Source organism: Dipodomys spectabilis, unplaced genomic scaffold, assembly GCF_019054845.1.
Source record: "Dipodomys spectabilis isolate Male_0828 unplaced genomic scaffold, ASM1905484v1 ptg000264l, whole genome shotgun sequence".
NCBI classification, from domain to species: Eukaryota; Metazoa; Chordata; class Mammalia; order Rodentia; family Heteromyidae; genus Dipodomys; species Dipodomys spectabilis.
In genome coordinates this window covers 7,176,510-7,194,305 of record NW_024870941.1, presented here as the reverse complement: position 1 = coordinate 7,194,305, position 17,796 = coordinate 7,176,510, and the positions used below count along the sequence as shown (strand labels likewise).

The following is a 17,796-nucleotide window of genomic DNA, read 5'->3' as shown; positions in this document are numbered from 1 at the left end:
AAATGGGTGATGAAGTGCTAATTAACGCCGTTCACCAAAACAGTCTTTCAAACAGATACTCACAGGACTTGCTGGCCTAGTAAATCTTCATAATTTAATCATCTTTGAACCAAAACAGCGAAAACAAGAAAATCATCCCTTATACATAACCACATGGCCAGCCTTCATTTGTGCTGGGTTTTGGTGGGGACAGTAGCTGGAGGTTTCTGTGCTTTGTGGTTGGAGAACCCAAGGTTCAGGATATTTGCGGACCAATGTCAAGTTGGACCTGAACTCAGCCTGATGAACTTCAAGGCCTTAACATATTCTTCCCACCTCCATTATAACGGTGGAGTTCTGCAGTCACCAGAATGCGGGCAGCATTGGGGTGAGCGTTTTCCCACTGCTGTTCAATGTTCACTACATTTACAGCCTGGAGCCCACTGTCCTGGGAGATGTGCAGCCCAAGGAGCAAAGAAGGGGGGGTGGCACTGGCTTCTACCCACAGCCCCCTCCCCATGGGGAGATTACCATGGAGGAGCCCAGCTGGTTTGTGTCTAGTGAAGCCAAGGGTCTCACTGTTTGTGTCTTGGATTTTCTTTTTTAGGGGAAAGAAGGTCCTCCTGGACCCCAAGGCCCTTCGGGAATTCCTGGAATCCCAGTAAGTGATTCTTAAAAAAAATATCGAGTTTCCCTTTATAAACATAAGCAAACACAAATATATAATATGTAAAGGAATATATATATATATATATATATATATATGTAAAGGCATGATGATTAGTGGATTCATGATTGTAAAAATTAGAAGATATATAGTTACTAACTGATTCTTCAGCTGAATCAACCAAACTTTGGGGCAGCCAGTCTTCCATATCTATCTATCTATCTATCTATATATACACACACACACACATATGTATATACACATATATATGTATATATATTTATATTGTTGATGTATTATTGATTTAAATTGTATTTTCTCTCTTTGTATGTAAGTATGTATATGTGTATATATATATGTATATATACATATACATATGTATTGTATATATATACATATACATATATATGTATATGTGTATATATATACACAATACAAAATGGCTTTCCATCAGCATTGTTCTGAACTTTTCCATTGACTATGCATCTCAGTAGAGGTGAGATGGGCCATGTGCTTGTAATTGGCTCTGTCCAGAAAGGCCTCTGAATGGAGAACTAATTCTTGTGTGTTTGGAGGTCTGGCCTTGCCTGCTGCCATCACTGGCTCCAGCCATGTATTCTTTTACCGTTTGTGATTTCTAGGACATGCTACACTTTCTTACCACACTTGGGCACCTTCTCTCGGGCTTATGAGCATTTTCATCTGTCAAGCACATGCTCTGGTTTCCTCTTTGACTGATGCTGCTGTTGTGTACATTGCTGGGAACTGGAACCCTGGCCTCCACCCCCCACACACAAGGCAGCATTCACCACTAAGCTACATTTCCAGTCCCAGTTCAACTTGCTATCTTTCTTCCTTGAGTTGATCACCCTGGTGGTTTATTTTGTACTTCTAGGAAGTTGAACCCAGAACCTCAAGCACGGTCTAGATCCCCGGACCCCGAGGACTTTGATCCTTCCCATGTCGGCCCAGTCCTTGCGGCCTGCTTCCTTCTCTGTCCTGACAGACCAAATCAGCCTCTCAGTCTCACCTCTCCTGTCCCAGCTGCTGGTCACATTTGTACTGGTGTAGTGGATGCTGCTATTCCTTGATGTGATTCCGGTTGCTCACGCAAACAGACTCAGATTAGACACCCTCTGTTTTCTAGATCTGTGGATATAACAGAGAAGAGCAGTTAGTAATACTACATTATGAGGGAGCAGTTTCAAGGAGAGTTAAGAATTACATCTGCTCTGGTTCTCCCTCCGTCCTCACAGATAGGGAACATACAGCATTAATTAAAGGCATCTATAGATGGGCAAATTGCTCTCATAGGGCCCTTCTTCATAGAATGCCTGACAGATACTCCCACGGATGAGTGGAGGTGATGTCTCTCCTGGGTAGCCCTGAATGCAGTCCTCTGACTATCTAGGTTTATGGATCTCAAGTGACAGGCTGGGATGGAGCCACTGTCAATGTAAACAGCAGTCCTAGAGACTGGTATGTCATCGAAACCTAGGAAATCACTGTAGGCTAAATTCTAGCAATGGTAAAGCTAGGAGAGAAAATCTCCACTTTGGAACGAGGAATTTGCATCAACGCTTTATCATTAATATTCCACCATGTGACGAGGCTGCCGCTCAAGTAGTGAAGAGCTCCGGTCAGAGGCCAACCAGAGGCCCTGCGTTCCATCTCCATTACATACATTCCTCTCAGGGACTCGATTAGAGGAAGACAGCCTTCAACATGATTATGTTGTTTCCCTAAACATCTGATCTTCCCTTCCATCCTGCCCCCTCCCTCCGTCTCTCCCTTCTTTCCTTCTAAGGTAGATTCAATCAGTCACCGTCTCTTTTTGCCTAGCGTCACTGCTAAGACTAATGTCTATTGACCAGTATCCATTGACTAGTGTCCATGTCTAGACTGGGCACTGTGGCCTCCTGGTTCTTCATGAGCTGTTTTCTTTTCTCTCTCACTTTCATCTCTCTCTATTAACTCCAACCCCATTGCACCCTTCACGGCAGCCTCCACAAGCTAATTTTCTCTCTACACCAAAGGATTCCTGCCCACCCAGATCTTCCCTCTTCCTTCTGCCTGGCCTATTAGAACCATGACACCTCCATGTGCACTGTCCTCACCGTCTGTGAGCCCTGGATCCAATCTTGATCTCTATGTCTTCTGTCATCATTACCATCACAGAGTCCCTTTCCCATTCCAGAGACCTGAGGAAATGCTTGTCTCTCAGATGATCAGGAAGATGTTAGTGCACATGTAGAGCTGAGGCTGGATGGGGCAGATGGGGAGGGGCTCATGGCTGGCTGCATAGAGAGAAATTGAGAATGCTCATAGCCTTCCTAGAACCAAAATGAACTACCCCTGTACATCGTTCTCTGAGTCATGCGGGTGCCCCAAGAATATTGCGAATGCTCTGCTGTTCCCCACGCAATGTCCTCTTCTTTATCACTACTGACCTCCCTGTCACCATGTTCACCCAGGAGGCCCAGCGATGAGCCAGGGGCACACCATTCTCCAGTGAGGATGGTGATCCTCCAGGTCCATGGCAAGAATACCGTTGCTATTCGAGATGCGTTGCTTTCCTGGGATGGGTCACACGAGTCTGTCAGACATCCATTGTCAAAATCTTGATGCTGGGGAAGAAATGGGGGAAACTAGACCCACTTGTGTGTGTGCGTGTGTGTGCGCGCGCACGTGCGTGTGTATGTGTGTGCATGCGTGCGTGTGTGTGCATGTGTGCGTGTGTGTGTGTGTGCGTGTGTGCGTGTGCATGTGTGTGCGTGTGTGTGCATGTGTGTGTGTATGCGTGAGTGTGTGTGTGTGCGTGCGTGTGTGTGCGTGTGTGTGTGCGCGCGCACGTGCATGGAGATGGCCTCTATAGCTGGTGAGGGGAACTTGGCAGAAAACAAAGATGGGCTGTGGTGGCATCTATGCTCCACTCTGCTGTTCATGGACCTCATAACTAAATTGTGTTTCTCTTGTAGGGAGAAGAAGGCAAACAGGGCCGAGATGGAAAGCCGGGTCCCCCTGGAGAGCCGGTAAGGCACATCCACACTCCTCATTTCATATGCCAAAGTCACCATTTCTCAGCCACGGCTCCTCTGTGCTGAGGGGCTTCTGTGAACCAGGAAGTCTCTTTATTTCCCCCTGAAAGGCCACCTGCCTTTTATTTTTGAGCAGAGTAAGTCTCAGGAAGGTGAAAGGGCCAGTCCAACACCTCCCTGCCGGGAAGCCTAGGCGCGGGGTCCTGTGCCTCCTCCACCTCTGTGTACTGCCCGTGGGGCCTCAGTCCTGCCCGTGGGGCTGCATTCGCTGGGGCAGGTGAGCTGGACCTGCCATCGAAACCTGACGTCCATAAGACAGCAAGCTGGGCAGCGTTACCACCTCTTTTATAACTGTCAGTGAGGGGTTTGCGGTTCTTCTCTCATGGCAGTCATCCACTGGCTCTAAGGGTGTCCAGCGAGACGGACACAGTGCTCCTGAGGTGCTGGAGGTACCCACAGGAGCATGCTGGGATTCTAAGGTCCCATCATGGTGTCTGCAAGCTTGTCTCCCTGAGCTTTAGCAAATCAAGGCTCCTGGAGGAGGATGACCCTGCAGGGTCCTCAGCAACTTTGTTGTCATCAACCCAGGGCCAGGGTGTGGCTCAGGGGCGGAGCATGAGCAAGAAGGCCCTCACGGCCATCCCAGCACCATGAATTGACAACAAGAGGACCACATCAAAACAAAAGGAACCCCACAGGTTTAGGGGGAGATGAATGGGTGGGCACGAAGCCTGGGCTCTCCAAAGGCCCACCCTAAGAAGCTGGCTGCATGCAGGGCGTGCGTGCATCTGGAAACAGCCACACGTGGCGGCTGTCAGAACAAATGGAGGCTTTCTGTGGGAGTAGATGTGGGACCGTTCCGAGTACCATGTCACAGGGAAAGACAGAGGTGCTGAGCAGTGCACAGTCTGCCTTACTTTTGTTGTAAATATGCTCTCCAAGAACAACATCAGAGTCACAAGGATAGACACGAGAATGAAGAATTGTCTCAGTAAGGCAAAATTGGCTTCTGTGGAGGAGAGAGTGTTCCATCAGCCAACAATCCCCTGGCTGGCAAGCACTCGGAGCCCAGGCTGCTCCCTGTTTTTATCCCGACACAGCAGGCCCTGCCCCGCTGCTCAGTTGGATTGAGCTCAGGTTTACAATCTGCCCATGATCAGCCAGTTTGGAAAGGGTAAAACTTTTTTTTACATAAAGTGACTTTGAAATGACATTAACTGTATACAAGTACACCCTTGGCTGTTTTTTGAACAATCTGTTGTGTGTCATAATTTCATCTTGAGAAGAAACCATTTTAAAACAAAACCTTACATTTCAAAAATCCTTCCTTATCCCAAAGCAGTTCCTCTTCTCCTTCACAGGAGACAAGCCACCAGGCCAAAGCAGACTCTTTTAAGCAGGCATTTTTCATAGAAAAGATAGTTTTTTCTCACATACCCAACAAAAATAGATGTCTGTATTTTCCTAGCTTTTGACGTCAAGGAACTCTGTGAGACGCCACAGAAGAGAGTAGTTTGCATTCACTGGTGAGGGCTCTGAGCCAAGGGGCCACAGGAATGAGAAAACAACTTCATGCACCTGCCATGCAGTGTAAGGGCCTGGGTTCATTTCTTCACCCGTTAAAGAATTAAAGGGCAGGAACTTGTTTAAAGCAGGTAGAGCAAGTTTAGTTAAAAATGAAAAGACTGTGGAAAAGGGCCAGCGCTGGAAGTCCAGCGGAGTCCTCTCTCGGGGGGATTATTGCAGTACCGGGGCAACATCCACATCTTCTCCACTGAGTTGGGCACTGATCGCGTGAAGGCTCATATATCTGTCACCCTGGCTCTTTTCAGGGCGTAAGCGGGCACCCAGGGCATTGTGGGAGGAAGAAGCATTTGATTAGAAACAAGGGCACTATGGGAAGAAGCATTTGAGTAGGAGTGCAGGGCATTATGGGAAGAAGTATTTGAGTGGGAATCCAGGGCATTGTGGGAAGAAGAACATCCTGATGAGCCACATGTTATGTCCACCTTTTTGGCTTTTTCATCCAACACCAGGCCTTGAACCCCATATCTGTTGTCTTCCTCATTGGTGGACACTCTACTGTCTGAGTCACCCCAAAGTGTTGGTTGTTTCCATTTTTTTGTCATAGGTCCGCCATTTTCTATCCCTATATATCTATTCTTCCTCACCATAATGTTTGTATTTTAAAAGTTTTGGAGCGATAGATAGGCATTTCTCACTGACAAAATTAAATGATAATGGTGAAGTAAAAATGTGTTAGGCCACAGTTACAGCAACAATCACCACTGGGTAGTGGTGCTGGCTCCACTCCTTGGTGATCCAGAGTGAGTCAGATAGCGTCTGTGAGCACTCGTGTCCTTTTCTGTGGAATGAAAAGAAGGAGCTGACCACCAGAGTAACTGGAGGAGCAAACGAGGTGAACACTGCATGTCCTACTCCGGCTTGTCTGACTGTTAATTATTTTAGTGAGTTTCTTTTTGCAGCTGCCCTACTTTTAATTCCTGGTGAGGTTGAAACTGTAGAGCCGTTGGAGCCCTTAAGTAGAATTACATAAAAGTTTCGACGGGGAAGTTCATGTTCCGTTTAATTTGTTTGGTCATAAACTATTATGACTGCCTCTGAATCTCACAGTTTTGCCAGAGGCACCTCTTTGTCAGTTTACACTGTTTGCCAGATGTCAAAGCCAAAATTTATCACTGGGGGGAATGGGAGGGGAAAACAGCTCATCACTACAAAGGCTCTAGAATTCTGAAGCAGTCTAGCAGAGATGCTTAAAGCAGGGCTGACTCCCAGGTGAGCTGCCCCGGGAAAGAGACCAAGGGCAGTCAGCAGGTGGATGGCATCAGAAACTGTGTCCCTTGGCTGGAACTCCTGCAAGCACCTGAGGCCCGGGCATAGTACTTCACCTCCTTTTCCATTCTGTCTGTAAAGCCCCAGGGGGGAGGACCATCATCATTCCAGCTGGGGAACTTGTCACAGAGAGGTAGACAGATCAGTCAAGATCATCAGTTCATCAATGAAGTATCCAGGGGTTAACCTGGAGCACAGAGCTCAGAACAGGGACCCAGCTTTCTGCGTTAGCCTGAGAAGTTTCCCTCCACTAGGGTAACTGGGGACTTTGATCTTTTCTTTGGTCAGCTCTAGCCTATGGCTGTGCCAGGCATTAGACATTACTGATGCAAAACTAAGTCTGTCCTGGGTGCATGGGGTGCATGTTGGACACAAAGCTGTGTCTCCTGGACTGCACATGACTCACCAGCAGCAGCAGAGAGCCCCATCCAGAACCCCATGCCCTGACCAGGAACAGCAGTACTCCTGCACGTGCCCTGGCCTAAGATTTACATGCCTGGATTCTCCTATTGATTCATTGGGAAACTTCACGGCGCTGCCCTCCTGTTCATCACCCTGAATTATAGGGGAGGAACCAGCAGCACGGGACGGGTAGAACCTAGGATCCCCTGAGATCTTAGGCAGAGGTTGGAAGCGGGTATTCAGGAGGGAATCCTACAAAGTAAACCTCCGGGGGACTGGACAAGGGGGCGAGGAAAAGGCCAGCTAGCGTGTCGCTCCTCCAGGGAGCACAGAGGCAGCTCTGTGGGGATCCCTGAGGAACACCACTAGAAGGTCAGCCCTTCCCCATCTCTGAGGCAGGACCAGGGTCTGGGATAGCTACGCATCACGCTCCAGCCTTTTGTGGATGATCACTGCCTGGAGGCCTTCCCTCACACCTTCTTCACACCTTCAAGAGCCCATTGGAGCCAGCATGTCCTTGTCCACCTTCCCCTCCCCACCCCCCCACGTAACAGCTAGCCTCTGAAGGAGTTGTAGGCAGATTTACTCCCAATGAGCCCAAGGATGTGGCTGGTAAATGTCTTCACTAGAACTTGAGTTGCATTCCTTGGGTGGATGACCCTACTTCTCTGTATCCCAGTGCTCGGCTGGAGGGTTAAGAAGAGTTTCGCTGGATTTCAGGGTGGATTCATGGACACCATTAAGGCCTGCTGGTTTTTGTCCCATTTTTCTGAGGGTAATCTGGATCCCGTGGCCACCATCATACTTTCCTTTGGAGCAGAGCCAGGATAGGCCTGTACTGCCTGACTCTCAGAGACCTACATCACAGGCGAGAACAGCCATCTGGGTGTGGATCAAGTCTAGGAAGTCTGGCTTCTCCATTTCGTTGCTCAGTGGAAATGTGCCTCCCTGCTTCTCTGTGTCACCTCCCGGAAGGCACAATCCTTAATAGCTTTTGGGTGAAGACATCATGGGCATTGAGACGTTGCCGTCATCTCTCCTCAGGCTGGAGCACTTCTGACAGTGCAGGGCACGAGGAGTCAGGAAGCGCTGTGCAGCCAGCACTCCCAAGGAAACCTAGAAGGCCCTGGGTGTGGACGTATTGTGGGTGTAGGCCTAGATGAAATGGACCAGAAAACGGGGAGAGCAGGCTGACAGTCATAAAGACTGTGGCTTGTGGACATAGAGCGATACAAAGTACTGGCAGACGGCCACAGGGAAATCCTGAAAATACGATCTTCCAACTGCTCTCTTCTTCTTTCAGGGCAAAGCAGGAGAGCCGGGTCTGCCAGGAGCGGACGGTGCCCGAGGACCACCTGTAAGTTCAGGACCAGTGTTGGGCATGGTAGCGTGAAGCCCCTCAGCCACGAGGCTCTGCCCACCTTGGGTAGGGATAGCTGAGACCTGAATGTGAGGTTACACACCCATCTCCCCATCCTCCAAGAACAGGGGTTCTTCCAAGAACATTTCTGCTGTTTCTACATGTTACATGTGGAAAATCACAGCACCCTCCCCGCCTTCACAGGACCATTTTCACTTTTCTGCATTGGTTTCTTCTTGATTATACTTTTAGTGGGTTCTCTCTGAATAGTAGGACCTAGACATGAGTGTTCTAAAGAATATCTTTGAGGAGTTGTACGAAGGGGTTTCAGTTCCATGTGTTAACTTATGATTACCATGCATCTTGACCAACATCTCAGACCCCTTCCATCACTGTCTTCATCGCTCCAAACTCCACCCATGGCCTCAAGCTATCTAGTTCCATTCTTGTCTATCTACCATGAATATTACGACTGTATTTTCCCATCCTTTTTCTGTCCATTTGTCTTCCCATCTCCCCTTAAGCTACAGCACCCTAAGACAAAGCATACTTCAGCTTTCTGGTATTTATTTTGTTAAACCGTCAGCTAACAAGGAGTTGCATTATTGAAATTTACTCCTGCGTATATTATACTTTGTTCAGTTCAATTGTGTAAATATATGCGTGCGTATGACCCTGTATGTGTTATCAGATATGTTTATAATTTAGATCAAAATGAGAAAAAAACATGCATCCCTTGTCTCTCTGAGCCTGACTTGCTTCACTTAACGTATTTTTCTAGGTCCATCCATTTTCCTGCAAGTGACATAGCATTATTCTTCCTGATGGCTGAATGAATTTCCATTGTGTATGTGTGTGCGGACATATCTAAATCACATTTTCTTGATCCACTGGTCCATTATAGGGCATCTAGGCTGTTTCTGTAACTTGGCTATGGTGAATTGTGCAACAATGAACATGATTGTGCATGTGTCTTTATTATATCCTGACTTATAGTCTTTTGGATAAATGTCCAAGACTAAAAGTGAGTCTTAATTTTCATCTGCAAATTTCTCCATAACTAAGATTTTTCTAGTGATTAAAGTAACCTGTCTTAATGGCACAGCCTAATAATCGTAATAAGAAAACCAGTATAAAAATAATGTATAGAGAAGAAAACAATTATTTATGATTCTACAGCATAAAGCACTGCCAACATGATAGTATACTCTTTAGATCCTTTCCCATAGATGTATTTCAACAACTCTACACTTAAATCAATAGCTATCTAGCTAGTATACAAATAAAGTTCTTTTTGTCTTAAAAATAAACTCTATTTTAGGATTTTCTAATGCTTTATTTTTCCATAATTTCAAAGTTATTTACACAATTATTTAAATTGTTTCTGGAAAAAATATGTTGTTTAATAAAAATCTTAAAATCCAATTATCTGCCAAGAAGTAGCAGCCCAAAATTGTGACTTCTGTTTCCTTAATGTTGTTTTTCTTTAAAAAAATCAATAAATCACCAACCTAGTCTTTTCAATAGGAGGAAATAAAACACAAAAATCAATATTCCTCTCACCCAAATCTCCTTGCTTTTCACCTAACCACACCAGAAGGAGCCTGAGGACCAGGACCGTTTTTGCCTGTGGATGTTGAAATACAGAATAAGCAATTGATTTTTTTTCCAAGCATACTTGAAATTGATGATCTCATTATATTTTTTCTAAAGGCATTTTTAAAATTTATTAGATGACTGCTTACTATGGAACATAATATAATCTCATAAAAGTATGGTATCGTGGTGAATAATGGTTAGTTCATTTGTCTGTTTTATTTTTTTTCTCGTAGCGTGGGTGGGGATTGAACCCAGGGACTTCCACATATGACCAGACTATAACTGTACTATTGAGCTACAGCCCCAGGCTCTGTGTTCTCAAATCAAATAAACTAGTTAATATTAGTATACATGAGTAGTACAAGCGAGTGTCATTGTGATAATTCCGTAGATGTATACTGTGCATCTACTACCTCTTCTCCACTGCTTTTCAAACAGTGTTGAGTTGGTTTCACTATGCTATCTTCATATATAAATGTATATATATACGCACATAGGCATATATGTATGTATAGATGCATAGATGTATATGGATATATGTATAGTATACATGTATGTCTATGTACACATATACATGTAATATATTTTCTACTTTGATCCTCTTCATCCCCTCCTCACTGACTACCTCAGCTTCTCTTTTATACTAATAGTATTATTATTACTACTATTATTATTCTAGGTACCACATATGTGTAAAACCTTGATACTTGGCTTTTTGAGTTTTTATGATCTCAGTCAACATGTTCTCAAGTTCCATTGTATTCTTGCAAATGACATGATTTCATTCTTCTTTGTGGATGACGAATTTCTATCTCTCACCCATCTGTATCAGTTTCTCTAGTCATCATTTGTGGGGACTCTAGCCTGGTTCTTTATCTTGCCTATTGTGACCAGTGCTTAGTAAACATGGGTGTGCATGTATTTCTCTTGTATGTTGATTTACACCCTTTGGATATATGCCTAGGAGTGGTATAGATGGGTCATAAAGTAGCTCTACTTTGTTGTGTATGTGTATGTGTATATGTGTGTTTGTGTGTGTGTGAGTGCACACATGTGCACATGCCACTTCTGCCTTTTTTTCCTTCTTTTGGTGGTTAATTGGAAATAAGAGTGTCATGGGCTTTCCTGCGGGGCCTGGCTTTAAACTGCTAGGCTTACAGATGTGAGCCACCAACACCCAGCTTCTACTCTTTTTTTTTTTTTTTGAAGAAATTCCATATTGACTTAAGCGTAATTGATGATTGCTTGTAGAATTATAGAATGTAATATAATAAATGATGCTGGGAAAACTGGTTATCTCCTTGAAGACTTTCTCCCATTTTGTGGGTTGTCTTTGGAGTCTGATCATTGCTTCCTTTGATGAGCAAACGCTATTTTGTGATTTCTTGCTTTTATCTCCAGGGCAACTAAAAGTCTTATTCAGAAAAAGGTTTATAACTAAATTTTCTATTTTCCCTCTGTTTTCCTTTAGTAGGTTCGGAGCTTTAGGTCTTACTTGAAAGCCTTTTATCCATTTTTAAATGATTTTTGTACAGGATAAAAGAAAGGGGTCCTATTTCTGTTTTTGTGTGTGTGTGTAGATAGCCGATTATCTCACAGTCTGTGTAGGTGTGGTGGGGGGGAGGGAGGGGAGGAGGGAGGGAGGGGAGGGGAGGAGTGGAGGAAGGGGGGGGAGGGAGGGAGGGGAGGGGAGGAGTGGAGGAAGGGGTGTGTCCTGGGGCTTGAACTCAGAGCCATCCTTTAGCTTTCTCGCTCTACCACTTGAACCAAACCTCTGCTTTGGCTTTTTGGTTGTTAATTGGAGAGTATAGTCTCACCGGCTTTTCCTGCCTAGGTTGGCTTCAAACTGTGATCCTTAGATCACAGCCTCCTGAGTAGCTAGGACTATAGGAGTATGTCTTTGGCTCCTTTGTAAAATGTCAGATGGCTGTGGGAGTTTATTTCTGTGTCTTTGATGCTGTTCTCTTTGTCTTTGTTTGTGTATGCCTTTATTCAAGCTTGAACTCAGGGTCAGGGTGCTGTTCCTGAGCTTTTTGGCTCAAGGCTAGCACTCTACTGCAGTAGCCACAGCTCTACTTCTAGCTTTTTGGTGGTTAAATGGAGATAAGACTCCCATGGATTCTTTTCTTCCCAAGATGACTGGCTTGGAACTGCAATCCACAGATCTCAGCCTCCTGAGTAGCTGCGATTGTAGGCTAGTACCCAGTGTTCCATGCGTCCTTGTATCTATTTGCATTCCACTACCATGCTGATTTTTGTTGTTGTTGTTACTGCAATGTGATTTGAAGGCCGGTGTTGTGATACCTCCAGCATTGCTCTTTTGGTGTATTGGGTCTTTTTATGAATTTTATATGAATATGAATTTTATATGAATATGAATTTTAGGATTGATTTTTCTGTTCCTGTGAGGAACAACATTGGGGTTTTGATGAGCTTTTTGATGAACTGTTTTCACTGAATCTGTAGATGGTGTAGTCATTTTCACAGCAGGGATTCTGCTAGACCAAATCCAAAGATATGGCAGCTCTGTCCATGTTCTGTTTTTTTAAACATTTCTTTCTTCAACATTTTATAGTTTTTATTGTATAGGTCTTTTATCTTCTTAGATAATAATTTACTTCTAGGTGTTTTTGTAGTTTTTTGATGCTATTACAAGTGGAATTGTTTTTACTGAACTTGTTCTCAGCATGTTCATTGTTGTATAGAAAAACCTACTGATTTTTTTATATGTTACTTTTATATCGTGCTATTCCAAAAGCCTAGGGATGCTTTGGTAGAATCTTTTGCCTCTTTTAAGTCAAGGATTATATCATGTACAAGTAAGAATAATGTTCCTTCTTCCTTTCCTATTTGAATTCCTTTTCTTTCTCTTACCTTATTACTCTGCAGTAATTTCTAGCAGTCTATTGAATATGATAGAAGAGAGTGAACACTTTTGACTCAGACCTGACTTGAGAGGAAATGATTTCAGATGTTCATGCAGGTAGCATTATGTTAGCTATAGCAGCACATTTTTAAATTTTTATTTATTTATTTATTTTTGGTCCAGTCGTGGGGCCTGAACTCTGAGCCTGGACGCTGTCCCTCAGCTCTTCAGCTCAAGGCTAGTGCTCTACCACTTGAGCCACAGCGCCACTTCCGGCTTTTTTTCCTTTTTGCTTATGTGGTGCTGAGGAATCGAACCCAGGGCCTCATGCATGCAAGGCAAGCACTCTACCACTGAGCCACCTTCCCAGCCCTAGCAGCACACTTTTTGAGTTGAGAGTACAAGGGCCTTAAGAGACTGGCAAGAGAGGGTACCCCGTAGGTCCTGCCAGAGGTTCTGTTCTTCTCAGGAGACCAGGCCAGAGCGGGGTGTGGAGGGGGCTATGAGGGTCCTTGCTCTGAGGGCTCTGTGGGGCCGCAAGCTGCTGCTTGACTTGAGGGGCAGGGAGAGGCCCTGTGTCAGTCGGGGTGTGTGTGAACCACAGCACCACTGCCTCCACTTTCCTCATCGATAAGCCGGGCACACAGAATTCGCCTTTCATGACTTGAGGACTGTGACATGAGAGTACTGTGAGGGCCAGCACCGCATCGCAGGCCCCATAGGGAGGAACCCTGACCTGGCCTTCCATCCTCCCCCTCCATCACTGCACCCTCCCCTTCCTCCCCCTCCATCACTGCGCCCTCCCCTTCCTCCCCCTCCATCACTGCACCCCTCCCCTTCCTCCCCCTCCATCACTGCACCCCTCCCCCATCCTCCCCCTCCATCACTGCACCCCTCCCCCTCCTCCCCCTCCATCACTGCACCCCTCCCCTCCCCCTCCATCACTGCACCCCTCCCCCATCCTCCCCCTCCATCACTGCACCCCTCCCCATCCTCCCCCTCCATCACTGCACCCCTCCCCCATCCTCCCCCTCCATCACTGCACCCCTCCCCCTCCTCCCCCTCCATCACTGCACCCCTCCCCTCCCCCTCCATCACTGCACCCCTCCCCCATCCTCCCCCTCCATCACTGCACCCTCCCCTTCCTCCCCCTCCATCACTGCGCCCTCCCCTTCCTCCCCCTCCATCACTGCACCCCTCCCCATCCTCCCCCTCCATCACTGCACCCCTCCCCCATCCTCCCCCTCCATCACTGCACCCCTCCCCCTCCTCCCCCTCCATCACTGCACCCCTCCCCTCCCCCTCCATCACTGCACCCCTCCCCCATCCTCTCCCTCCATCACTGCACCCTCCCCTTCCTCCCCCTCCATCACTGCACCCCTCCCCTTCCTCCCCCTCCATCGCTGCGCCCCTCCCCTCCCCCTCCATCACTGCGCCCCTCCCCTTCCTCCCCCTCCATCACTGCGCCCCTCCCCTACCTCCCCCTCCATCACTGCGCCCCTCCCCTTCCTCCCCCTCCATCACTGCGCCCTCCCCCATCCTCCCCCTCCATCACTGCGCCCCTCCCCTTCCCCTTCCTTCCCCTCCATCACTGCGCCCCTCCCCCATCCTCCCCCTCCATCACTGCGCCCCTCCCCTTCCTCCCCCTCCATCATCACTGCACCCTCCCCCATCCTCCCCCTCCATCACTGCGCCCCTCCCCTCCCCCCTCCATCACTGTGCCCCTCCCCATCCTCCCCCTCCATCACTGCGCCCCTCCCCTCCCCCCTCCATCACTGCACCCCTCCCCTTCCTCCCCCTCCATCACTGCGCCCCTCCCCCATCCTCCCCCTCCATCACTGCGCCCCTCCCCTTCCTCCCCCTCCATCATCACTGCACCCTCCCCCATCCTCCCCCTCCATCACTGCGCCCCTCCCCTCCCCCCTCCATCACTGTGCCCCTCCCCTTCCTCCCCCTCCATCACTGCGCCCCTCCCCTCCCCCCTCCATCACTGCACCCTCCCCCATCCTCCCCCTCCATCACTGTGCCCCTCCCCATCCTCCCCCTCCATCACTGTGCCCCTCCCCTCCCCCCTCCATCACTGCGCCCCTCCCCATCCTCCCCCTCCATCATCACTGCACCCTCCCCCATCCTCCCCCTCCATCACTGCGCCCCTCCCCTCCCCCCTCCATCACTGTGCCCCTCCCCTTCCTCCCCCTCCATCACTGCGCCCCTCCCCCATCCTCCCCCTCCATCACTGCGCCCCTCCCCCATCCTCCCCCTCCATCACTGCGCCCCTCCCCCATCCTCCCCCTCCATCACTGCGCCCCTCCCCACCCTCCCCCTCCATCACTGCGCCCCTCCCCTTCCTCCCCCTCCATCACTGCGCCCCTCCCACTTCTCCTTTCCTGCCTTCCTCCCCATTCTGAGCACACAGCAGGGCCCAACGTCTGTCTGGCAGTTGACAATGAGCATAGTTGGGTGGAGCCAAAGCCACAGGAGAAGATGTACCTGCTCTGGGCCATCACGCTAAGCCTACGCCCTTCCTTTGCCCCTTGAGCCTGCTGTTTGTTGAAGTAACTCCATCATATTTCTTCCAGGGCTTCAAGGGACATACGGGCGATTCTGGTCCCCCTGGTCCCCGGGTAAGTGAGTGACTGGCTTTGGAAGGCCTCCCGGGTGAGTCAGAGTGAGCACATTTAGAGGGAGGGCTGCTGAGGTGCGCAGCAGGGACATACCATGTTACCTAACCCTCGGGCTCCACTCTCACGCCCTCTTTTAGCCCGATTTCTCTTGCTGGTCCTGCTCGAGGGCAGGCAGATGCACGGCGAGTTTGACCAGAGCCACCCGACCTCTGCGGTGGTTTCCAGCATCTGGGATGTGCGTGTTGCCCGGGAGCCTATGAAACAAATCTCAGCAGTGGGTTTATTTTGCAGAGGGAGAACCTGAAGCCCTGAAGATATGGGTGGCCGTTTCCCCAAGGTCCACCTTCTCCCATAGTCTATTTCCTTCTCCTTTAACTCCAGTGCCCAGATGAAAAGGACCTTGGGGTCTGTGGCTATGCTAATAACCAGTACAAAGCCACAATAGAGAGTGTGGGGGGGCATGGCCACCAAATAAAGAGAGGACCCGAGCAGGCCCTGCTGATCCTTGGCTTGCTGCACTGCCGGGGGAAGCAGGCGAGGCCCCCTGCAATCTTTCTGCTCCCCCCCCCCCCCCTGCCCCGCAATCTTTCTGGTCGTGGGTGATGAAGATCCCGCCCTGTGCGGCAGGCTCTGCCCTGTGGGAGGTGCTTCTCACATGGCACTGCTGTCTCTCTTCCACTTCCCCTGAGGCCCCCGGCTGGAGGCAACCAGAAGTCAAGGCAGCTCCATCCCTAACAGCCTCTTCTTGTTTCTAGGGAGAGCCTGGGGCCATGGGCCCCCCTGGCCAGGAAGGGACACCAGGAAAAGATGTAAGTGTGTTTTCACTGGGGGTTTGTTTGTTTTGTTTTGCCAGTTCTGAGGCTCCAACGCAGGGCCTGGACGCTGTCCCTGAGCTTCTTTTGCTCAAGGTTAGCGCTCTACCACTGTAGCCATAGCACTACTTCTGGCTTTTCCTGTGTATGTGGTACTGAGGGGTTGAACCCAGGGCTTCAGGCACGCTAGGCAAGCACTCTACCACTGAGCCGCATTCTCAGCCTTGATGGGGTTGTTGTGGGGGACCCTGAGTGTGCTGTGGCCTGCGGGAGTTGGGAAGACCAGGGATTGACAGCAGGAGCTGCTCTCTGCATGACTGGTGACCCTGCTGTAAAGTGCCACACAGTGAACTCCACACGCTGGCCAGGGCTTCCTGCCCATGGTGGGGGCCTGTGCCTTGTGGATTAACTGTGCTTTGCCTGTTGGTACCCATGGCAGGACCACTGGTTGTACACTCTGTGCCCTAGAAAGACAGCCTCCTCTCCTCCTAGCATCTTCCTCCATCTCCTGCTTCCTTAGTAATCATAGGGCCCTCATCTCCACCTCTCCCATGAGATGCTGCATTTCATAATTTATTAATTAACTTAGTGCCAGTCTGGGGGCTTGAACTCAGGGCCTGGGTAGTCTCCCTGAGCATTTTATTTTTATTTTTATTTGTTTTGCTCAAGGCTACCACTCTATCTCTTGAACCATAGCTCTACTTTTGGCTTTTTGTGGTTAATTGGAGATAAGAGTCTCATAGGATTTCCTGTCCAGGCTGGCTTTGAACCATGATCCTCAGATCTCAGCCTCCTAAGGAGCTAGGGTTACAGCCCAGCTACATGTCATTTCAGATGTCTGAGATGACTCTTGGGTTAAGTGGTCATGAATCAGGACAGTGCAGGTGTATTTCTTACTCGGGTGATATCATTAAAACACTGAGATCTGGACAGGTTAAGGACTTACTTTCCTTATGGAGAGCCAGAGGAAGGTGCAGCCAGACTGCAGCCAGTATTGCCAGGCGGTCATGTCCCCAGTGGCTGGCCAGCTTTTGTATTTGGCACCTTGCAGGCCTCCTGACCCTGGAGGAAGTAGCTTGGTTTCCTGAGAATGGCTCTTTGGGGGAAAGTATGAACATGGTGTTTTGAGCTCCCCATCTGCCCTTTGCCCTCTTTGGACCGGGCTGAGAACTGGTGAGATGGACACCTCTCAGTGTTCTCGATGCCGTGAAGCACACCGGCCCTTTGGCTGACCTGAGTTGATGGAGCTAGATGGGATCAAAGGAGAAAGCTGATCTAGGTCCCATGTTTTTCCTTAGTACCTACCCTAGCGATGCGGTGTGTGAAGAAGCCCCCTGTGTGTAGCTGAACGCATGCACACCCCAACCCTGCCTCGTGGGGGCCTCTCAGATGCTAGGTGGCAGCTGGGCAATCCTGGCTTAGCCACTTCTCTACTTCAGTGTTCACTGGAGGGAAAAGGCCTCCCCAGGTTGCATTGGAGCTGGTCTCAGCCCAGACCACACTCAAGATGGAGTTGAGCAGGAACCTGGGACACCAGCTGGTGGGCAAATGCTTTCTTTCTCCATCTGAGCTCTCTGGCTCTTTTTAGTTTAAAAA

The 17,796-nt window shown here is 48.7% G+C and overlaps 1 protein-coding gene across 1 annotated transcript in view; it reads left to right on the top strand.

The window, feature by feature from the left end:
- Col22a1 (collagen type XXII alpha 1 chain) overlaps positions 1-17,796 on the top strand; it is a 183,926-nt gene that overhangs the window by 144,634 nt on the left and 21,496 nt on the right. Inside the window, exons 49-53 of the mRNA XM_042699956.1 lie at positions 587-640; positions 3,625-3,678; positions 8,243-8,296; positions 15,344-15,388; positions 16,144-16,197. Of these exons, the coding sequence (XP_042555890.1) occupies positions 587-640; positions 3,625-3,678; positions 8,243-8,296; positions 15,344-15,388; positions 16,144-16,197 (261 nt within the window). The remainder of the gene's footprint in view (positions 1-586; positions 641-3,624; positions 3,679-8,242; positions 8,297-15,343; positions 15,389-16,143; positions 16,198-17,796) is intronic.